Source organism: Struthio camelus, chromosome 9, assembly GCF_040807025.1.
Source record: "Struthio camelus isolate bStrCam1 chromosome 9, bStrCam1.hap1, whole genome shotgun sequence".
Taxonomy (NCBI): domain Eukaryota; kingdom Metazoa; phylum Chordata; class Aves; order Struthioniformes; family Struthionidae; genus Struthio; species Struthio camelus.
The window spans coordinates 14166959-14191275 of NC_090950.1; the positions used below are offsets into that span (position 1 = coordinate 14166959).

The 24317-nt window shown below is 38.1% G+C and overlaps 1 protein-coding gene across 1 annotated transcript in view; it reads left to right on the plus strand.

The window, feature by feature from the left end:
• COL4A3 (collagen type IV alpha 3 chain) overlaps positions 1-23567 on the plus strand; it is a 67852-nt gene extending 44285 nt beyond the window's left edge. The window contains exons 30-52 of the mRNA XM_068954148.1: positions 887-1037; positions 1176-1289; positions 2087-2254; positions 3453-3542; positions 4127-4261; positions 4943-5041; positions 5368-5457; positions 6053-6192; positions 7284-7410; positions 7687-7767; positions 8734-8832; positions 9931-9981; positions 10853-11038; positions 11627-11757; positions 12151-12223; positions 13574-13645; positions 13787-13906; positions 15019-15117; positions 15813-16025; positions 16753-16930; positions 17995-18109; positions 19408-19580; positions 20882-23567. Coding sequence (XP_068810249.1) covers positions 887-1037; positions 1176-1289; positions 2087-2254; positions 3453-3542; positions 4127-4261; positions 4943-5041; positions 5368-5457; positions 6053-6192; positions 7284-7410; positions 7687-7767; positions 8734-8832; positions 9931-9981; positions 10853-11038; positions 11627-11757; positions 12151-12223; positions 13574-13645; positions 13787-13906; positions 15019-15117; positions 15813-16025; positions 16753-16930; positions 17995-18109; positions 19408-19580; positions 20882-20966 — 2790 coding nt within the window. The 3' untranslated portion in view covers positions 20967-23567. The remainder of the gene's footprint in view (positions 1-886; positions 1038-1175; positions 1290-2086; positions 2255-3452; positions 3543-4126; positions 4262-4942; positions 5042-5367; positions 5458-6052; positions 6193-7283; positions 7411-7686; positions 7768-8733; positions 8833-9930; positions 9982-10852; positions 11039-11626; positions 11758-12150; positions 12224-13573; positions 13646-13786; positions 13907-15018; positions 15118-15812; positions 16026-16752; positions 16931-17994; positions 18110-19407; positions 19581-20881) is intronic.
• Positions 23568-24317: the final 750 nt, after the last annotated feature.

Sequence of the window (24317 nt, forward strand, 5' to 3'; positions counted from 1 at the left end):
ACTTGATTATCTTGAAAAGGTGGCTTTTCTTTTTTCTTTTTTATTTTTTTGCATCTGTCCATATTTCATTACCTTTCGTGTCTTTCTTGACGTGACAAACAGTTATGTCTGCCTTATGTGTTTTTTTTTTAATTATCTCTTCTGTACTTGAAGGCATCAAACAGCTGGATTTTGAGTGGCCTTTGTGGTCCAAACGAACCATCAGTAACTGGTATAAGCTTGGCTCTGCTGGCCTGCTTTAAGATCATATTCATTTGCTGGTACTCAGAACTCCACTAACCAGCATTTCATTCAGCCAGTAAGAAAAAGGAATCCAGTCTTTCCTTTCAGGGACTCTGGACATTTGTCACAAAAAACAGTCTTCATGGAGAAAAAGATGTTTGGAAGAATGATAGAAAAATTAAAACAATGACTGAGTATTCTGAGACACATCCAGCCTTGATTATTTAAATAAATATTTGGATGAAAATATGACTATTAAGAAAATTAAAGGAAAAGTTGTACTTGCACAGATTTCAATCCATTTTTCAGATACACAACCAAAACTTCTCATAGTTACAGCAAACATCATAATGCTGTACTGGCCAAATAGAAGGAAGTGCCTTGCACTGCTCAGTAGCAATTTCTGTAGGAGAGTAAGAAGGTAATGTTCAAAAGCTGGTTAGATGAATTATGCTTCTGATGTGGGACCTCCAGCTGGGCAGTAGGGAACATCCAGTGCTCTACTGAATTGGAGCCATTACAAATGGTAATGTGAAAGATCCCAGGAAATGGTGGTAATTGCCTAATATAAGAAGATGTCACCTACAGGATGGATAAAGTGATATTTGTCAGATTTACAAAATGCACTGCATGTGGCTTTTTAACATTTCTATGTGTGTTGCAGGGTGATCCAGGCATGGTTATTCCTGGAGAGCCAGGTAGAACGGGTTCACAGGGAGGCAGTGGCATTCCTGGCCCAAAAGGTGATACTGGATTTCCAGGACTTCCAGGCCTACCAGGGCATGCTGGACGTGATGGTGATGATGGCCTAAGAGGTACTGTGGTCAAATAAGCACTAGGAACACAACATTTTACATCTATATTTTAAGGAAAGGGAAGCCAAGTCAAACAACGTTCACTCAAAGCTTCAAACTACTGTTTTATCATTATGAAACCAATCTCCTTTCTTTTAGGAGATCCTGGCTCACCTGGAATTCCTGGGGAGCCAGGTCTTCCAGGGAAGCCTGCCAAATGTCTTATTGGACTGCCAGGTTTGCCAGGTGGCGAAGGAGCTACAGGCCCACCAGGTAGGACTTTCTGAATTAAATGTGCCGTTTGGCTGGGTGAGTCTCAGTGTTTGTACCTTACAGAGGTCTGAGGGAACTGAACTTGTTTATGGATATTGGTTATACAGTAGTATGCAAGAAAATGGGAGCTCAGTTAAAAGATCCATTGTCTGCAGATTGAAGGGAAAACATGTGGTGAGTTGGCTCCATGGTTTAAGATTCAGATTCCATTGTACAGCACAAACAGTAATCACAAACTGGCCTAAATTCCACAGGAAAAAGGATATTTCAGTGACCTCTTCTTGTATGGGGCTGAGTATAGGTTACTTAGTGCAATGTAAAGAATGGAGGACAGAGGAGGAACAGAGGAAGAGCTCAGCTATGTGGAAAAGAAATTCAGGGCTTCATAGTACCTGCATATACTGTTTATGATATCCCTTCCAAGAGGGGACAGTCTTAAGCACCCAGCTCAGTCCTTTCCTTTTGGAAGATCTCAGAAGGATTTTTTTTTCCCTGGGAGATGTATGAAAATGCAGTGTTTAGAGGATAAATGCAGAACTGTTTTTTTTTCTGAGAAACAATAGGATTATCTGCTCTGTTTTTTATTTGTTTTTTTTCTTGGTTTGGATTTTTTTTCAAATCTCTTTAAGAACACCTGAATAAATATGTTTTCTTATAGATTTTCTATAGAGCCCTCATGCAGGCAAAATTCCCAGGGTCCAGGAAGAGTTTCATGTTCATGATGGCAAGCTCGAGGTGATGATGGTTTCTTTCCCAGAAAGATGTGCCATACATACTGTGTCATGTTTTTTTCTTAGGAGGAAGAGGTATGCTAGGTTCAAAAGGAAAACCAGGTCCTCCTGGCCTGGGTATCCCAGGAATCTTTGGAAATCCTGGGGAACCTGGACTAATAGGCTCTCAGGGAAATACAGGATTACCTGGTCCCAAGGGACAGCGTGGAAGGCCGGGAATCTCTGGTGTGCCAGGTAAGGATTCTGCAAATACGTATTTTGACACAGAAATTAAGTCAATCTCTGCAGAAGGGTGTCAGTCATGATTTTCCAAATCGAAGATGCAGAAATATTTTCCAAATAATAGACAGATGCTCCGCTTTCATATGTCATTGAGATCTATATGGAAAACAAATCGATCCGCATTCCCTGAACAGCAAGGATATCTTGAGGTTGTCATGACGCAGTATTGAATTTTCTAAAGCAGCATTTTGAGAACAGGATACCTGCTGTTGTTTTCTGTACAGCAATGTCCTTGCAGCAGGATGTTAACTAGCTGTCATTCAAAGTGACTGCCCAGCATAATGGAGCATTGGTAAAAGTACTTAGTAGAAGTATTTAGTAGAAGACATTTAGAAGAAATGGCTTCTAACATTCAGAAGAATGTTAGTACTAGCACTCAGTAATATTTAGTAGAAGTTCTTATTCAGCTTCCCTTTTCAAACAGGTAACTTGTCAATGCCATCTTCTTCTTCTAAAAAAGACAAGTTCAGATCTTGAATCTGTTAGAGTTGTGACTCGGATCAAACTCTGTCATGTTAGCCAGAGCTGAGTTTAGATTAGGCAGGTAAGTAAATGCCTGTAGTTTTTTTTTCAGAAATTTGTTCAAAGTTGATTTGTAGAAGGAAACAAATCAGGTATGTAGTGCTTCTTATTTCTGACAAAGATTTTTCAATATTCTCAAATCCTTTATTATTTTGTGGGAAGGAGATGATACATGCCTTTTTAGAGATACAACCTGTAAACATGTAGGGCTTGACTCAGCTGCCTAAACATAGGCATCTAGTGTCATTTGAGATGAGCTGTCATATTCCAGCTGGCCTCTAACTCCTGGGCCAGAGAGGAACAGCTTTCCCATACATCCTGTGACAGATCTCCGAGCCCTGTGTGGATGATTCAGATGCACAATACTCACTGTCAATTAGACCGTTGTTACTTACCTAGGTTGTTTGAGGTTTACCGTGTGTGCAAATGCTATTCATGTGGTTAAAGACTACGAAACTGGCTTCTACAAGTATGTTAAAGATATGGAGGGGCAGAAGGGAATAAAATGAAAATGAAAAGATGCAACAAACTGCTTAACTGACAGGCACAGTTATAATTTTCTAAAGTAATGTTCTCTTTCACTGGTCAAATACTAACAAAATACGTTCCTGCTGCTTCATTTCTCTAGGCTTAAGGGGAGAGCCGGGTATCATGGGCCCACTGGGAATTCCTGGACCCCCTGGCGTGTTTGGAAGCCCAGGCAACCCGGGTAGCAGAGGCAAGTAGCCATAGTTTTATTTACCTTCATTATTACTTAAGAAGACTATAGGAACTTTCATGCTGAAGTAGTCTTGTGATCCATCTCGTTGTATGTTATCACTCCTGAGTACTCCTGTTGTATAGTTAATGACTAAAATTTCTTTGAGTCTTGTTAAATCCTTGACTTCAGTATGTTGTGTAGTCTACAGACTAAGTGACAACACATTTTCTGTTAACAGTTTTAAATTGCCACCTTTTCAATTTCTCAGGTATTTGTGAAAATAGCTGGGAATGTTGCTAGCCGAAAAACAAAGCTTTTTGTTCTTTTTTTTTTTTGTTATCCCATTTATTTTCAACATATTATTATATCTATTTAACTATATTTATACTCATTGTAAGAAACAATTACAGTCTCTTGCCATGATCCATGATCAGAGATGTTTCATTGATGACTGCAGTAATTAAAAAGCTGTTTTAGGTTGTTACCTGACATGTATATTTACATATTTAGTTACTCTTAAAGACAGGAGTTTCATTGATTCCTTTACATACGTTATCGGTTGGTCAGATTTCCTCAGAATAATTATTTTTATTTTATTGCAGGTTCTTTTGGCTTTCCAGGACTAAAGGGAAGAAAAGGATTTCTAGGACAAAAAGGGGAACCAGGTGATAAAGGTTTTCCTGGACCATCTGAGACCTTGGTTGATATTGGGAATAAAGGAGAACAAGGCTCAAAAGGTATGCATTGTTGCTCTTTCATTCAAAACTATGTTGCCATTCTGGTGGGCTCTAACACTTGAAAGAAACTGATTCAAGTGCTCAAAGAATTAACAATGCTTTGAAATAATTAGTGCATTGTAATTGCCTTTTTATTAATTGAATAGCTGGATATTACACTGAATATTTATTTCCATTTTAACAAGTCCATATGCCTTAAAAATCCTATCAGTGTAATGTCAAATCGGTAATAATATTTCGGTAGTACTAGGAAACTTGCATATATGCATCCTATATAGTCAAGTTCTTACACATTTAGTAGCCCATGAACACAAAAATGGGTGTGTTCACCAACTAGATGCTGGACTGCAAAGAAATTGAGTCTATTCAGAGATATTTGACTGTCAGAAGAATTATTTTGTTTGCAGTGTCAATGTAGACTCTCTGTATATGAGTTGTACATGCTTAGCTAATGTTATCTGGCTTTTTCTGTAGACTTTTCCTGTAGAAACTTTCAGAAACTTACATTTGTGTCCATATGAGAAATACTAAAAACATTGACAGTCATGTTGTGTTTTGCTTTTGTTTGTCTACGAGCTGAAGATCCTATATTCCATTCTGCTTCTCTGCTATTTTAATAGGCTTTTGCCCGTTTTCCAAGACATTGTTTTTTAGTTCTATTTTTGTGAAACTTTGTTATAGGATTTCAAGGAAGGATGGGTCTAAGAGGAGAAAAAGGAGATGCAGGTGTGCAAGGACCACCAGGTCTTGTTGGGTCGGAAGGAATACCTGGTCTACCAGGTATGCAGTATCAGTATTAAAAATTGCTGTATCACATGGAGGGTAGGGATTAATATTACCTCAACACTAACATATAAAAACAGCTTCAGTAGCAAAACTACATTCTCTGTGTTAACTCTGAAGCTCTTTTGAGTATTCTGAAGCTGAGCAATTACAAAAACTGCTACTTGAAAGTTATAGTAGCTACCACCAAATGATTATTTGTTTTCTTGCAAATACAGACCATTACCTGATCTAATTTGAGGTGATAAATAGGAAACTTTAGGCTCAAATATCGGTGTCTAAACCAAAGACATGAAAATGGTTTCTATTTATTCATCTTACAGGTGTCAAAGGATTTATGGGTCTTCCAGGGATTCCTGGAGGACAGGGATTCTCGGGAGCACCAGGAAACAAGGGGGACATGGGAATTCCAGGTTATTCTCTATCAAGTCTTGTTACAAATTCATGCAATTGTGTAAAGCATTTACACAGATCTGAGCAGTTACTGTAAGCACACTACACAATACTTACTCAGACTGAGACTTCTACTTTCCTGGACTTGTATTTTTCTACCCACCCACACAGCTGCTTGAATTGCAGAATGTAGTTCTCCCTCTCTAGTTATGAAGCACAATGTTAATAAATATGTTCCAACTGTCCATCTCAGCATGCAATCTGTAATATTTTTTTGGAGGGTACAGGACAAGAATTAGTCAGGGTATGGCACTATATAGCCCTTCTACTTAGCTTTGTAATCAAGTGCTAGCCCAGTGATCATAAGTCTTTCTCTCTGTAAGCTTTAATTGTAATTATAAATAATAAATGAAATACAACCTCTTTAATTTATGTACTGGTAAACGTAAGCACCTCTTTTAATGTGCTTAGAATTAAAATCACTTAATATACAAATCATTTTATCTCTAATGCAAAGTGAGCATCTGAAAATACAAGTAGAATTTCGCAAAACATTGTATGTTTTGTACAATTACGATCCTTTGAAGAATGGTATCAATATCTGTGTTTTTCCAGGTCCAAAAGGCCAAAAAGGATCTCCAGGCTTTCCAGGACCATCAGGTGACCCTGGGCAAGTAGGCTCTGGTGGCACTCCGGGTGACAAAGGAGACCCTGGCTACCCAGTTCCTGGGCCTCCAGGAGAACCTGGTCCGAAGGTATAAAGGCAGTGGACATACTGTCGTATTGGCCCATAAGCAGATCCTTTGACTGTAGAAACAAAATAACCTGTAAGCAAGACCTAGAGAGGCTGCAGCAGATAAGCAGATTATTTGTTAGTGATGAGAAATTCTAAAATCTTATGTCAATGTTTAGGAGAATTTTTGAGTTCCTTATAGTTCATTTTTCTCTGTGTGCAAGAATGTCATATTTGTAAAGAACATCTTGGAAATAACTTTGATGTTTCTGAAAAAGATACTAATCCGTTGAGAAGTTGGACTTGCACTTAAAAAGCCAACAGTAGGTATACTTGTGTATTAAGAAGTACACAAAAAATATTTTAGCAAATGCAAAAATTATGATACCTACAATTGTATTGTTGGCTTTTGACAGTCTAGTAATATCATTATGCAAAGATGAATTGTTTTCTTAGCAATATATTTTTATTGTTAAATGGAAGTTAGCTCAAATTCGTAAAATCTTACTCCACGTATTCTGATTGATGAATAACTGGAAATCTCTTTACATATGAGATTCTCTGAAATACATGGTTCAAGCTGTAAATTGCACCATGTGCAATCTATCTGTTTAGTTTCTGTATTATCTGGGTAGCCACAATAGGACTAGTTTGCAAGTCAGTCTTAAATTTCCATAAGCAAACCCAATCATCTGTCTGCCTCTATTCTAATCCAAATGACTAAAAAGCAAGAATTTAGGGAAAAAGGTGCATTTCAGTGTTTTGCATATATGTTTATTATGTAAGAAATGTATATTTGGATCAAGAGAGGAGCTGTTAGAATACAGTTGGAGAGAAGTCTGTGTACAAAGTGCTGGCAAAAAGAGTACCTAAAAACTGAAGTCAATTTTGTACAGATTAAACAAATAATATCCTTATCTAAAGAGTCAGTGGTATTATGATAAGACTTTGTATTAGTCTACTTTATTTTTTTTCTGAAAATCATACTGAACCATGATTATACTCTCTTAACCTTTAAAATTATATATACTTTTCTGTTGTACAAATTTAGAATGTAATGTATGTAATGATAAGGGATTCTTTATCTATTTGTGCTTGGCTGCTGTTTATCAGGGAGATCTAGGTCCCCCTGGAGGTTTAGGCAGCAAAGGAGAAAAAGGATTCCAAGGTCAGCCAGGACATACAGGAGTACCGGGACCAGATGGGATCAGAGGAGAATCTGGTGGTGCAGGAATCCCAGGTATGTTTTGTTTTAGAGGGGTGGTGAGGTGCTGACATGCCTCTAGAAGAGAATTTCTCAATAAACCACAGAAGGTGCCTGTGACATGGCACGTTTATACTCAAAGCGTCTCCTTTGTAGTCAGCACAGCCAGCCTAGCTTACATCGGCTAAAGCTCTGTCCCAGCTCTCCAAAACAGAAATGACAGCAAAGTTGTCAAGCTGAGTCTGGGTCTAGTCCTGAACTAAATTCCAAGCAATAGCGTCTTTTCCCCTCTCCCAAACTCTCTTCTTACAGGGGAACCAGGACTTCCTGGAGATGTTGGTGCTAAAGGACTTCAGGGCGTTCCAGGACGAATGGGCATTACAGGGCCTCCAGGTATGATTTATAGCACCTTCCTCAAATCACTGTCCTCTGGTTTGTTACTCACTTCATGCATTGTAGTGACACAGTTGATATTCCTGCTCTTGCAGTTGAAGTTGGAATCTCTGTTTATGCAGGTATGAGGCTCTGTTCACCTTTTTCAGTTCCAACTAAGGATCCTTAACAGCCTATTTTTAAAGTATCAGCTCAGCTCAGGCAAGAGGCTTTAGTTCTGTTTTCATTGTTGTAAAACTTTCTGCTTTTTGTTTTCATCCAGAAGCCTCAAAGAGAGGTGATATCCGCATAAATAGTAAGAAAGGCTTGTTCTAGCTCCTTAGACAGAATAATAAAAATCTAGCTAGACAATGAGAAGAATAGGGAAAAGACAGAGTTGCTGTTTTTAGAGCAACAGAAAAGACCAAACTTTTTAAAATATACCTAAGTGGAAGCATATAAATATGCAGTGGCAGACAGGTATGCAATACAGACTTTAATAAAGGGAGTGCAAGCTCTTGTCTTCAAAAAGAGCATTGAACGCTCTCATATTCAGATGCTCAACTGAATTATGTGGTAGTTTTGTAAACTTGAGTGATTTTGCACTGATTTATCAGCAGAGTTGGCAAAGATGACAATCTACACCTTACTTAGAGAAACCTTGAATTTGTAATAAACCTCTGGAGAGAAACCATACTGCCTGTCCCACCAGCATGGGTTAAATCAAAGGCAGGGTCCTAAAATGTCTCTGAAAGACAGGAAGCTATTGCCTTTGAAAATAATGAGGGTCCTAAATCCATTGAAGTCCAGAGAGCTCAATAAAAATGAGATACTGCTCTTACTACTGTTTATCTGACCAAGATAGTTGCAACTATCTTTGAAGTAGCTGCACTAATAAAATTTTAATAAAGCAGACTCATTTCTTCTACTATTTTGCATTTCGAAGGGAGATGTGGAAATGATATTCTGGCCCATTGTAATTCACAGGTACTGTTGGAGACCCTGGAGAAAATGGACTTGTTGGTGAAAGGGGTAATCAAGGTCGGGATGGTATGCCTGGCACCCCAGGAGTTAAGGGGGAACCAGGTACAGCAGTGGAATATGTTAATTCTATTCAATCTATTTTAAAATTGCTTTTCCCCTGCCCCCCCCACCCCAAGTTTCCCTTGTCGGTTTTGGGGAGGATCACTAAGGAGCTTCTGTGGAGTAAAAAATATGTTGGTAGGTAGAAGGTTCTTAACTTTTACATAATTCACAGGCTTTCTATGCAACTGTTGTACATACTGTCAACATCCCAAATGCATACATCACTTATTGTACATGTGATTTGTCATAGTTTTCCCCCCAAATGTTAATGTCTGCAAGAGCCTGAGTATTGATGTTATGTGTTCAATCTCAAATTGATGAAGAGGACCAAAATCCTTTTAAAGGAGGAGCCTCAGATCTTACCTAGACATACGATATAAGGGCTCAAAGTGATGAATGATCACACTTAGATCAGTACTCAAGTTTTCCGTGACTTAGCCCTAGTGTTGTAAAATCTTTCAGTTAAGTGTCACTCCTGATGTCATCAATGTCCACAGATAGATTTATTTCTCCATTGCATTCTGATAGAAAGTGTTTTCATGTTTTAGAGTGAAGGTGTTTATTTGTATGTGAGTATAGAAAAAGATACTGAGCAGATATTCTCTAGTATTTAGTAAGCTTTTCCATATTATGTTTTCAGTAAACACTGTTATGTAAATTCTTTTTTAGATATTTGTGTTGTTTGTTTTATTTTTCTTACTAGTATTTTTCTTTATTTTTTCTTAGTATTTTTCTTAGTAGTATTTTTCTTCTTTATTTTTCTGAGTAGTACTTTTTTCTTAGTAGTAGTATTTTTCTTGTGTTTTCTTTCTTTTATTTTTCTTTCTGTCTGAAAGACAGACAAAGTTTAGTATGACAGAACGTACCTCAAATACGACTGGGAAAAAGGAGTTCTCACTTTAAAGAAAAACTTAAGATTTCATTTGTATTTCTGGATAGAACCAGTAGAAGATAAGCAATGCAGACGTTTTACATATAACTAAAATATCGATCTTAACTTAGTGAATATTGAAGAAACATATGAAATTTTAAGCAGCTATGATGTTTTCTATCAGTTATTCAGGACTGTTAAGTATAACATGACCTAATACTTTGTAGGGGCACCAGGCAGAGGAATCCCTGGCCTGCGAGGTATTCCTGGTCGTCAAGGTGAGTTATCTTTTCAGGTAGCAGGAGCTTCGTTGTTAAATATTACGCTAGTTATCTTTGTCGTTAAGTCACATTGTCCTAAAGGATGCTTAAAATGGCACAGAGGGAGTTAGAGGAAATAAAGGGTGATTCTGCACTTACAATCAATGATTTAGTCAACAGTTCTTGCTTGTAAAGTTAAGACTTTAAGAAAGGTACAGTGATTGTATTTTAATTGGGTACCATCTCTCCTTTTATATTGACACAGTCACAAGAAGGAAAAACAGTTGACTAGGGCAGACACTTCCTAGTTTTTAGGTTTTGTACTTCTAGGACTGGTAGAAATCCATTGATGTGCTTTACTTATTTAAAAAAAAAACAAAAACAAAAAACAAAAAAATTCACTCCGTATATAAACCATTCACCTTAAGATCAACATCAGAACGAACTGAATCCATCTGGAGTATTTTCCTATTATACAGCACTCATATTGATACTTTTAGCTAAAATTTATTTTGATAGGATTTGCAAGTTCTGTTGTTCAAACTAGCATTTTTTTATTGCTGCATAAAGAAATATTCTATACTCTGGTCTTTCTACCATCTGCTTTCAAATGTACTCCTTTGTATGAGCAAACTCTGAAGTGGAATTTTAAAAGAAAAGCAGTTTGTACACTACATTGCAGTAAGTCCTGTCTTCCCACAACCTTTTTGCTCTACTGTCACAAGTTGGCTTTTGGGGCGTCTCCATACTAAAAACAATGGCTGAATTCCACCTTGGCAGTACAATAAAAGCACATATTCTGTGTAGTCCAGTTTCTAAAAGCTATCACACCATCTCACTATCTTGACAGTTCTTCCCGAATGTATTATGTAATATTTATACTCTGCAGGGATCAAAGGGGACATGGGGCTGCCTGGTTTTCCTGGGCCACCAGGTATGAAAGGTTGTCAGGGGGATCAAGGACCTATTGGACCTCCTGGCTTGATGGGGTTCCCTGGATTCCGAGGTGCAACAGGCATGGCGATTCCTGGCCAAAAAGGGAATAGAGGTATTGCCGGTGCAGATGCAAGACCAGGTGCGTTGTTGTAACTCCTTATTTATCTGAAAGGATATACTGATAATTGAAAGCAGAATGTAGCTTGTAGCTTGTCCAAAATTCAAGATTGAAAAGGGTTCTGCACCAGAGGGCTTCACAGTTACACAGGTAGTTTTTTTATCAGGTGATGCAATGTTACCATTGTAAACACCATAGTTTTCTGTGCACTGTGATGTAAATTAAAAAAAATGCTACCGTTTGTCTCCACCCACTTGCTTTTTCTGCTTTCTTCCTCTGCAATCCGTAGAGCAGCTGAGAGCCAATTTTAAAGCAGTGAGGTAACAGGAGTGTTGTTAGAGGTGTAACTAGAACTGAAGGACACTTAAAGACTGTAGAGTTTTAGAGGATTGAAAGAACTCGGCTCTGATCTCAGGTTAAATTAACAGGCTAGGGAAAAAGGAGTCAAAACAATTTTTTTTTTCAATCAGTATATTTCCTTGAGAATCACTGAGAGACAGTAAACATCAAGTACTGTAACAGAGTCATTGAATGTTGTACTACATTGTATGCAACGTTTGTGAAATGCCATTGGCAGTAGTCCTTACTTATTTCGGTGTTTCCGTACAGGTACTCCTGGTTTTCCAGGGCCTCCTGGTCTTCCCACTCCCAGCATGAAAGGAAGCAAAGGTGTTAGAGGGGCAGATGGCATACCAGGGCCAACAGGTCCAAAAGGCAACGTTGGTCCTCCAGGTCCAAAAGTCAGTGGAAAGGAATACTCCTTGTTTCTAACTTATTGATAATTTTCTCTTACCATAAAAAATACACCTGGGGAAAAAAAAAAAGACTATCTTGTAATAGAGGAATGATATTAAACTGGATATGAAAAATAGTTTTTGTGGGCTTTTATGGACCAAAAAGGCATTGTATTGTGAAATTCTGAGTTGTTATCTCCTTGTCAATTTTGTGTTACAGAATAATATTAACAATGGTTTGGCTATTTCTACCATTGTCACAAACATAGCATATAATGCTTCTAGTCAAAGCATGTTCTGTGGACATAATGCTTTGAATATTCTGAAGAAAAAGAAAATAAACTTCATAGTGTGGAAATGCTGCTTCCTATTTGTTTATTGATGTTATCTGATTTGCAGGGAATGGAAGGTCCATCAGGTTTTTCTGGTGCTAGAGGGGATCGTGGATTCATTGGATTCCCAGGGGTAAAAGGTATTACTGTATTTATACACCTTTGTATGCCAAATACAGTTATTTACGTGTTGTGTTATTGTACTAGTGCCAGGCAGGGTCCTACAGACATAAGTCTTTTCTATAAAGAGAGCAGGATATAAGCCAGGTATAAATGAGATCCCTTCACTAAGGGAGCACGTTTGATCAGCCGTTGTTTTCTTTGAGTTCAATGTTATGGGTATGTCTAAACTAATGTTAAAGTGAGGACGGGCTGAAACTTTAATGGCCCCCATTAAAGGCAACTTCAAAACAAGTGTGACCCTAGGGCTTACCAGTGGCTAATGCTGTGTAAGGACTTTGGACTGGATCTACTATTGCAAAATGCCGCACTAGAAGATGTGTTTTTTGGCAACCCCTTAGCTACAGAACTCAACAGCATTGATCGTAATCGCAATACAAAGCCCTGGGTCTTCTGTTTGCCATCATAATAGGCCCAGTTAATGATCTAATTCAATAGTTTATCAGCAGATTAACTGTTAAATTCATTGCTTTCATTAACTTTGTATTCCTGAGGGGTTAGCTAGATCAGCATCTGGCTAAAAATCCTTCTAATTTAGACATTTTTCTGGTCAGTGATTTAAATTTGATACGGATCTGCATCACGCAAATATTTTCATTTTCAATTACAAAATTTACAATGACATAAAATTGTCTTTAGTTGCTTAGCCTATTGGTTTGTGTTCCATGTTAATTATTATGTAATTTAAATTTGTGGTTCTAATTTTAAAAGTCATTACGTAGGCAGTAATTATACTTTCTTAAGCAAAAGCCATCGTTCCATGGCATAGTAGTCAAGTCTCCTGACTTGATGACAAAACTATTTTTTAATTACCAGCAGAGCTGTGGAAGAATAATCTGGATACAACTTCATAATCTGAACTTTGAAAGAATTATTTGTTAAGCTTCAAATATTTGAAAAACTTTACGACCCTCCTAAAAGCCATGAGCATAACCGACATTTGGGTTTGAATGGAGTGAAAGTGCACAGGATCACTGAAGGCAGCGCTTGTCCTGCAAGCTCAATAAAAAAAAAAGCTTAAGACAGAAAGGACATAGTTTAAAGTTAAGAATTTAAGCTAAGCTTATGGAACAGGCTATTATATGGGGACAGGCGCGGAAACATCTTGTAAACTGACTGTATTTGACCTATAAATAATAGAATTAACAGACAAGATTTAGAGCTCCACTCTGATATTTCAGATGAGTCTGCTGACTGTGTCAGTCTTTGGGAAGGCTGCATGGATCATGTAGGATTCTTAAGTAAGCCTCTGAACCTCTGCGGTTATTTCAACACTTCAAACCAGATATGTCTCCAATCTCCTTTTCTAGGAGAAAAGGGTAGTCAAGGACCTCCTGGACCACGGGGTACAGAAGGGCCAAGGGGACCAAAAGGCCAACAGGGTAACATGTTATTACAACCCTTCTTATTATAATACAAGCTGACTTAGTTTGGTTGTGTGGGTTGTTTCTTTGATTTGCGTGATTTTTTTTTTTCCTTTTTAATATGCAACAAACAACTCTTCATTATATTTTTGCTGCTAGGTCTACCTGGAGTCCCTGGGAGAGTATTCTCTGTCCCAGGAAACAAGGGGCCTCCTGGACTACCTGGAAGACCAGGAACACCAGGTGATCAAGGAACTCAAGGGATTCCTGGACTACAAGGTGGGTTGTTGGGATTTTTTTGTTTTTTCTTTTTTTTTTTGTTTTAATCCCTGTACATGTTTGTCTGTGTCACTTAATGAAACATTTTGGTTTGCCAGGTAAACATACTTCTACACAGAAAATCAACATGTCTTTAAAAAATTCCTCTCTATTTGAAAATAGCTCTTGGTGCCATGTTAACTGCCTCATATTCAGAATCTGTCTCATTCCATCTGTCCACCACCCCCACAGTCTGCAAGTGAATAAGTAGTTCCCTCGACTAAGGCTAGGCAAAATAATGGAATAGAACATAAAGTTTAGACAAAATGGTCACTGTTTTCATATGAGCAGGATCATGCTCAGTATGTTTGTCATCTTGGGGGGGGGAAAAATACCACAGGTAATAAAAGTACTGTACATATGTCGCAAATAGATTATCCCTCTGGTTGTTTGGGGAGGTGGAAGGGAAGGAGAGGCTATCTACTCCTCGAGTGGCACTAGAAATGAAGCCTACCAGCACTGTGAGGAATCTGGGAGCAAGGAGCAGGTAGGAGGAGGTGGATGTACAGCAAGCAGGTGCTCAGCCACTCTCTCACACCCTCTTCACAGCAGGAGGGAGCTCATCAGGGAGCCAGGCCTGCTGGAAGGCATGCGTCCCTCAGGAAAGATAGAGCTCCCTCAGGAAAGATAGAGCTCCCTCAGGGGTAACAGAGAGGGCAATACAGAATTCTTCTTCTACGCTTTTTTTATAGTTGTTTTACAAAGGAGCTGCATTATTTATGGAATTGTGAACAGTGACTGAGATTATTATGGCTTGTTATTATATTTTTGCAATATTTCTGTTGTACAACAAATGCTAAAGGAGAAAGCTATTTCCTTTGATTTTTTGCAACCATTCTTTATGAGAATATTTTTCTGCAGTTCATTCCATAGTTCCTTGTCATCATCCTGATATGAAACGTGGTGACACTAACACTATAGATGCCAAGTCTCAAAGCTTAGCAAATTGATACTGATACTGATTAAAATGCAGCTACGTTCAGGTGGGGATTTTTAACTTTATTCATAAACTGTTATTAGAATCTGGAATAATTACTGCTATATTACTTTGTTTTTTCCTGATCATAATTTAGGACCTAATGGAGTAAAAGGTCTACCAGGAAGTTTTGGGAGTCCGGGTCAACCAGGATTGCCTGGTCCAAAAGGAGACAGGGGATTTCCAGGACAAAGAGGTACAACAAAAAAGACATCTCTAACTTGTGCTACTGAATTTGCAGATAAATTGTGTTCCCAATTTCTGTAAATCCTTCCTTTTGCATATATTGAGGTGCTGTAACATCAGCAGTAGCTCATAGCCACAAGCACATGTGAGCACATGCTTAGCTTTCAGCAGATGCATGTTCACTACTGAAATAGTAATTTACAAATTTTATTCAAAAATATGCCTTGGCTGCGCTTCTCTATTAAGCACGTTTACTTACCCATTTGAAAATCCATTTAAATCCCTAGGTATCAGTGTTCCTTTACACGAGAGCAAATGGAACTGAATCAATATTAGTATATTTATTCAAATATATGTATATATATATTTGTGTGTGTGTATATATATATATTAAATATAACATATAAATATATAATAAATATGTACTTAGTCACTATAAAATGTTTCTACACTACAACTCTCCCATAAAGAGGATCATGATTCTTTAAAATTTCTCACTATTTCACAAAACCATGCAATGTAAAATTTCCTGATCTTGGTCTGAAAGAGCTAATATATCTAGCAAGAAATACTACCAATTTTCAAGTTTGATCTTCGTATTGATTAATTTGGGGTATTTTTTTCAAGTGGCTCCACTAATTTAAGTAAAGTAAGAATGCAAACAAAATGATTGTATTTGTAATCCTATTTTTTTTCACTCCACAGGACCACCTGGTCTGATTGGCTTTCCAGGTCTACAGGGGTTACCTGGATCACCAGGTGTTATCACCCCTGGTCCAACAAGAAGAGGTTTTATCTTTACCCGGCATAGCCAAACAGCCAAGATTCCTGCATGCCCCCGTGGGACATCGCAGATCTACGTTGGCTATTCGTTGCTTTTTGTACAAGGAAATGAACGAGCACATGGACAAGACCTTGGTACTGTATTAGTAAGAATTTCAGACCACTTTCTGTGGAGCGTAGTAATGCTAGGCTGCCTTCATGAAACCAAACCCACAGTAAATACCTGAAATGAACATTAGTTACAACCATCAGTCTCAAGAGTCTCACTGCTTACAGTCTCACTGCTCTGAGAAAATTCAGGAATCATAGTTTGAGAGACCGGTTTCTCTCTTGCACTCCTATACTCTTTTTGCTATCCCTAGATGTTTTTCAGGAGAGGTTCAGTTACTTACGCGTAGATGTGTGCCAGATAATGGCTAGGACATCTGCTCAGGGCTGGCAGTAACGATATAGGGTCTATGAGAGAACTCTGCTTTCCTGGAAGCCAAAGGGGATACTATAGGGCATCTAAAGTGGCACCAGAAGCTTGCATATCTGTATATCTGAAGCAGGTAACTGTATCCCTGCTGCTGTGTCAAAGACTGATATAATTCAGCAAGATATTATTGTTTTTTAACACAGATTTTGTTCTTAGCTCTTATTTGGGGGGGGGGGTGTACGTATATAAATATTTTATATTTACCATAAGCATTTTGCTTTTGTATAGCTCCACTGCACAGACACTTTTCTTCTCTTTTTTTTTTATAGGTACGAACTTTTTAAATTCTCACCATAGTAGATTGGATCCTGTCATGTGTCTCTTCTGTTTGATGCGCTAAATATAACTGCTATTTGTCTTGAACTTTCCTCTTTCATTTTTTAGGAACAGCTGGTAGCTGCTTGCAGCGATTTACCACCATGCCATTCTTATTCTGTAATGCCAATAGTGTTTGTAGTTTTGCTTCTCGCAATGATTATTCATACTGGCTGTCGACTGCAGCAGCTATGCCAGTAGACATGGCACCGATTTCTGGCAGAGCCCTGGAACCCTATATAAGCAGGTAAGAGTACAAGAATCTTGGCTCTTCTGGCCTGGAGTCACACAGGCAACATAATTTATTTTGAACGGCAAATCTCAGAGCAAGTTCTGCCTATCTCAGCCGGTACAACATTGTTTTCAGCCACCTGATTTTTAATTACTCACCCAAATATTTCAGATATTCAGTGATACCCTAAGAAAAGTTAGATTAAAGCTAGAGTCCCGCAGCACATTTAATCTGCATAGCTGACATGAGAAAATAACATACAATCTCCCTGTTTTACATATCTTTAGAAGCAATTGTCATGTATTTTAGGAGCAGGCTAAACTAAAATAAGGACACAGTATTGGAATGTGGTACAAAGCAAGCTCTACTTCAAATTATGTTTAATATAATGACTGTAGTCAGTGAAGAACTTTAGACACTGTGGCTGAAGGATCTCTCCTATGATCTCTCCTATGAATCACCATTGTGTAAATGTGGTCCTTTCTAGCCTGTGCTGCTTTAGGAAAGCTAAGAATGAAGGTCTCATAAAGGAGGAGAGCTTAAAAAAGCATAAAAGACCAAGAGTAGCAAACTGAAAGATGGGAAGGCAAGCTTTGCACTCTGTCTTCCAGCCTGCACTGCCCAGTTGTTGCAAACTAGTAGTTCATCTTCCTAGTTCCTTCCTTTAGGAAGTAAAGATAACTTTTTTTTTTTTTTTTTAATCTGAGCAAATGAAGGTACAGGTAACAAATGTTGATCTAAACCATAGTAACATAAAGTAGTGAGCACATGAATAAGGTAAAATTTAGCTCATTACTTTACTAAAGGCAAAATTAGGAATCTCAAATGTCCTGGAACTAACCTCCTTTTTTTTTTTTTTACCAGTTTTTGTGTAGTGTTATTGGTAGAGATAGCAAAGCAGGTATTTGGGTTACCTTCAATTTACTTCTCATTAAAAAGAGAAAATGTTGTGTGCAAGTTATAACATTTATACTAAGCCTTGCAATTAGCTAGTTATTATTCAAGCAGGTGGGGGTGGGGGTTCACTTATGTATTTTCCTTCATCTCTGCACCAAATGCATCTGTGTTTCTTCTTACAGGTGCATTGTCTGTGAAGGAGCTGCGATGGTAATTGCAGTTCACAGCCAAACAACTGTAGTTCCTGCATGTCCAGAAGGATGGATGTCTCTCTGGAAGGGTTTTTCTTTTGTTATGGTAAGGGTATTATCTCCTCTCACTTTCATTGACGTTTTCACCTGCTCTTAGCTGATTTGTTTGTTTTTTAATAATTGTGAAATTTTCTTTCCCTAGAAACAGATAATAATTCTATTAACTCTTATTTAATGATAGAAGCATAGGAACAACTATTGTGATATGCCCTCAATAATAGGTGACAGGAGGAAAGGGGGAAATGATGAAAAGAAAACTGTAGAATTTTAGTCTGACAAAAGTAGCTGCCCTGTCTCATTCTCATGCATCATGCAAAACTCTAGGAAACATAGGTTTGGGAAATGGGGTAGCTAGAGCAGTCGTGAACACAGATATGCAGAAGTACCTGAGGATAAACCACCCCTTCCAGCCAGGCAGTTCTTTTATAAACCAGATCTTGGGGCCAAACTCCACGGAAGGTTCAAATCAAACAAAAGTAGTCTGTTATCTACAAAGAAGGGCTTCAGCAATTTTGATGCCATTAAGAAGTGTGATCGGAGAAAGTTCATAGTATACTCCCAAGGTGAGGAGAACTGAGTATGGGAATAAGGATGCATCCATACTGGGGGACGTAACACTTCATCTTTGTTACCCCAGCTTGTGAGATCCCATAGGAGTGCCAGCAAGTGAGGGTAAATGACAGAATAAAAAACCCCTTTTGCAAGCCCACATTCCTATTTGCATGATATGAAGTCTTTTTAGGTCTAGTGTGAAATTTGTTTTATCTCCCGGAATTTGCCCTGAAGTAGTAGTAAATATATTGGAGGAAAAAAAAAAGAGAGAAATGTTTTTGCAGCAGCTGGTTAAAATCATTTGCTTATTTCAAACATCACCAATTTTAATTGTAGTTTCTAGCGAGTTTTCTGCTACTGTAAGTTATTTCAGGAGCATTTCTACCAACATTTACCAAAATCAGAGAAGGAAAATGATTCTTTGCTTTTTGTGTTTGGAGAAGCAATCAATGCAACAAAAAATATGAACAGAGACAGAACAGGAGATTTGGCTTATTTGTAATTAGGTTTTCAACTGGACAGATGCCAACTACTTTCTAGTCTTTGTACTAGGTATGGTTTTCATGCCATTTCACAGAGCAGTAAAAGTCCTTTGGAGGGGCTTAAGAAATAACCATAACTGTGCTTGCATTTTCATAACGCTGCTGTGCTTTATTAGGAGTCTGATAAAACTTAATCTGTGCTGATTCTTTGTCTGAGATGTATCACACCACCTATGGTATGTTTTCGAGATTTTTTTTTGCCTGCAGTTTACTAAAAGCTGATGGACAAGTTCTTATTAAAAATTTACAGTATACAAGTGCTGGCTCAGAAGCTTCTGGCCAAGCATTGGCATCGCCTGGGTCTTGCTTAGAAGAATTTCGAGCCATCCCATTTATAGAGTGCCATGGCAGGGGGACGTGCAACTACTACACAAATTCCTACAGCTTCTGGTTGGCATCACTAAATCCAAGAAGAATGTTCAGGTAAAATGTACTTTCCCAGCAGCCCAACTCTTCCCCGTTTCTTGCATCTTACCTGTCACATCCATGCTGCAGGTGGCTAAGGAACTGCCTGCCTAACATCCAAGGGCTTCCCTAGTAATTCCCCTCAGAATAGAGATCTCCCCTGGCTAGGAGGGTGCTGGAACAGCTCAAAGAGGCCTTAGCAGATCAAGGATTTGAATTCCAATGTCTATAATTCCATCTCCAAACAACCTTTTAAATGCAGTGTGTTTTCTGATATAAGCAAGTATAATGCCATTGTCTTCAGTAATTTGTCTTAAATTTTACAATAGTGAGTTTGTCGCAGAATCTGGAGAGGAGTCATAATGTAAGGTTAACTCTTTTGCCTAACTTCACCTCTACAGCAGAACTCAACCGAAGGGAGAGAATCAGGTGCTTTTCAGGTGCAATGTATTCTGACCCATTTTAAACACCTTGGCTGGGAAGAGATGAATTCTACCCCAATTTATGTCCATTGGCTGTAAAAGAGTCCGGGCAGCTACCTCATACATAGATGTCTACATTTGGAGAGATAAATCCAACACATTATGTCTAAAAATCAGATTAGCCAAGCAAATCAGTGTGTCATGGCTTTGATCCTGCACTAATTTCCACCTTCTGAAACCCTAACAATTTCAGCATGATTTCTAATATACATTAGCACATAACTGGGCCCCTGTATGTTAGTTTGGTATGGAACAGCAAAGCTGGATGATTTCTGTAATGCAGAAAATTTGGTTTCATGTAATCCTGGAGCCATAATCTGAGGTGGGTTGGGTGTAAATTTGCAAAAAGTACTTCTACAATATCTATACAAATTCAAGTCTATTCCTCATGGGTATGCACAGAGCTCAATATATCCCTGTGTTCTGAAGATATAATTCTCAGCATGAGTATTGGTATCTGCTGATACTCACTTCTTTCCTCAAGGCAGTTAACTGAGCTCATCTGGACCACTACAGACTTTCCATTGCTGTTCCCCTCCATATTAAGAAGAGGAAAAATACATTTTTAAGAACATGAAGATCCCAAGTGCCTGCAGCCAACCCCATTTAAGTGTCTGAATGTACTTGAGTTCAGTTATGTACAGTAATGCCTTTTTATTCCTAGTGTGATTCAAAATTCGTGTTCAGGACAAGGAACCCCCTGAGCAAAAGAGATGGGGGAGGTGGGGTCAGGGGAGGAATAGAGAAAAGGGCAGAAAAATCCAGTAGTACGAAAACTTTCAGCACTTCTCCCTGTTTTTAGGAAAAAGGCGAATGTTTGTTTTCCCTTTCTTTTAGGAAACCTTTGCCACAGACTTTGAAAGCAGGAGAATTAGAAAACATCATCAGCCGTTGTCAGGTCTGCATGAAGAGACCAGTCTAAACAATGGGCATCTCTGACAGAGCGCAAAACTGCTTTTATTAAAAATAATTGCCTATTTCTGAAGAGCTATAATTTATTAAAGCCCAATTGCATCTGGAAAGAAAATTATAAATTGCCAGTGCAGCACTATGGTGAGGTAGGGCAACAGTTTGACTTTTTTCTTTGGCAAATAACAAAGCACTTTGTTGGAGTAACCTTGTAATGACAGTCCTGCAGGGTCTTCTCCTGAACTGTGTCATTTCTGAGCTGCATCTTCATGATAAAACTGTGGCATTGCCAGATCTTTAATGAGAGATGTTAATGCTGCCTTGCATCATGTGCTTTTCAAACTGCAAGAAAAACTAAATGCTGTAATATCAGGTTACAGGTGTTCAGTGTTCAAAGTAGATATAATTTAAGATGAAAATCTGGGACTTCTGAGAGATGGAGTTCAATAGGAAATCTTTTTCAGTGCACTTTTAAATATATATTGATTCATTTAGGATTGTTTTGGTTTGGTTTTCTTGTCTAATAAACAAGTATCCTCCCTACTTATCTCATCCCTCCTCTGGCTGAGAAACAGGAATACAATTTTTTTTTTTTGTATCACTGCAATAATAATGGTTCATGACTAGCCAGAAAGATAGCTACGCTATGCTCTGGGTAGACAGTACAATGGTGATATGCACTAGCTCCGTTCTCCCATGTAACTTTGGCTAAGGGCTGACTAACTGAAATTTTTGGAGGCTTCTTTAGGTTCAGTGGCTTTTGACACAGATTATAAAAATCTTTAATTTCTTAACAAGTTGACAGTATTGGGCCTTTATTATGATTGCATGCTTCTGTCTCTGCTGAAGAAGAACCATCATAATTTGAAATGCTGATGGAATTTGCAGTTACTGTATGGCTCAAGGGCTCCCATGGGATTATCAGCTTAGCGCATGCCCTTCCAGATGTAATCTCTATCTTACTTTTTTATTGTATTTTTAATACAAAACAAAAAGTAAAATATACACATTTTACAGTATTTAATATTTAAATATTTATCATAAAAAATTCTGGAAATGAAATCACTTATTCCATCCAGTTAAATGCATGCATCTAAAATAAAAAAAAATTGATTGATACTTAAATTGTACCATCTGAGCACTGGCTTATACAAGAGAATACAATTGTAAATGAACATAAATACTTGAAAAGCACTTTCATGTACTCATATAATTTATATAAAACTGCAGCTCTTTTTTTATATATATTTATAACATTGCACTTGCAAGGCTATTTAAAATTGTATTGTTAACATTTAAAATGTTAATAATTGTTAATACTTGCACACAACTGTCAATTTCAGTATTTAGCGTTAAAGAAGAAGTCTAATTCATCTAAAAAGTTCTGTAAATGCATCATTTTAAATGTAGACTCTAGCACTTCACTGAAATAACAAAGATTTCTCTTTTAGATTTTTTTTAAGCAAGTGAAATTTTCTATTCACTTTCTGTTAAAATACTTGCATTACGTTTGTCTTATTGTTGGAATTTTCAGTGTTAACATAACTAGAAAATAGTTGTATCTGTATGTTTTTATGTCAGTATCTTCTGAAGAATCTAATTTGAAGACAACATTTATGTGGATTGAATGGATATTTAAATTTTTTTTTTTCTTGAACAGATCGTAGTACTTCTGTTTGCAAGAGGTAATTGTGAATTTGCAGGGTTTTATGAAGAATCTCTATGCAGATGCACTGCTGACAGGATGGCACTGTCAATGTCAAGTTAATATTTAATCTTTCATTTGAATCATGTTTGGGCATGGAGGGGTTCTTTAAGATAATCACATGTTAGCTTTTTCCCTAAACTCTGAAACCTATTTTAAATATTCAGAGATGAAATCCACACCTGTTGCTTAGGGATTTTTTTGTTATTAAGGCTGGGCTAACATAAGCATCGCTAGAGTCACCTAAAGGCATTGTGTACTGTATACAGCTCATGACTGGGGAGACCCTCTGTAAAGCTTACTAGTAAAATACAGAATTTAAGTACCTGAGGTTAAAGTCTGCTGGAGATGGTCAGCAGAATATAATATATAAGGAGAAGGGAATAGGTTATGATTTTAAACTCAAAGTTAAGTTACAAAGAGGAAATTATGTCTCTTAATACAGCACATACGTGTAAGTTATGCCTTGTTCCCAGTTCTGGATTCTCTTGCTCATTTATTGTGTGTCCTTCAATAAGTTACAAAGTGAAGATTGCCATAAATACCTTTGGATTTTGAGCGTTCAACCTCAGGCTTTCTCTAAAAACCTGAAACACTCCAAACTTGGAGAGACACTTATGAGCATCAAACCCAGCATATTAAAAGGTGACCACTGAAAATCAGAGAAAAACTTGAAAAATACTAATCTTAATGTATCTCTGCAGCTGCAAATCATTTTACTTCCTTATTGCTAATGATTGTTGTGAGATTAATTAGCTCATGTCTGTAAACACTTTGAGAGCCTTAACTGGAAAGTGCTAAGGAGGTGCAAAATTTTAATATATTGTACTGAAAGAATGGCAAAAATGGAAAAAGAAAAAGGAGGAAAACAAACCTTCTGCTAAATACATCCAAATAAAAATAATTTTGAATAAAAAAGACCAATTTCACTTGCTTATTTTGTTCCTCAGAGTGCTAATGATCTTTTCCAGTACCTATGCATAATATAAAAATACTCAAATGCATGATAATGTTATCTGAATAAAAGACAGTAGGTGGGGCTTGCCCTCAGGAAAAGCCCCTCTTTCTCCTACTTAGACTGTGCTAGAAGTCTAGCAATTCAATGTAAACACAAGCTGGATGACTGTACCTTTCCTTTTAGGTATAATTCGGCTCGAGATACTACAATGAGCCTGTGGCGGGCAGCAGTTTGGATCTGGAATGACTGAGCCATGCTTTTCTTATTCTAATGGGTAGCAGAATCATGTGCGTGAAGTGCAGGTGGCTTGCAAGTTGCTGTTGACAGAAATAGCATGGCAGAAAGGATTGTAAGGACAGAGAGAAATACCAGGTAAGCTGAAGGACGCAGCCTCCACTTGCGCAGCCCAGCCCAGGCCCAGCTGCATCTAAGCTCCACGGAGGCCCTTAGACTGGCTGTCCTGCACTGACCTGAGGTCTGACCTTGCACTTGCCTAGCGGTCACCAGAGGGACAGCAGAACCAATTACTGCATCGCCATGCTCGGTGCCCTGGCACGGCGCCCTGGTCAGAGAGGTCACTGCCCTGCCATCTTGGGATCACCCAGAGCCCCCAGCTGGTCCACAGAGCCGTCTCCCTGATGAAGACACTCCCAGCTTGCCTTGGGAACCTTTGTAACTCAAGATTCAAGAAAGGGAAGAAC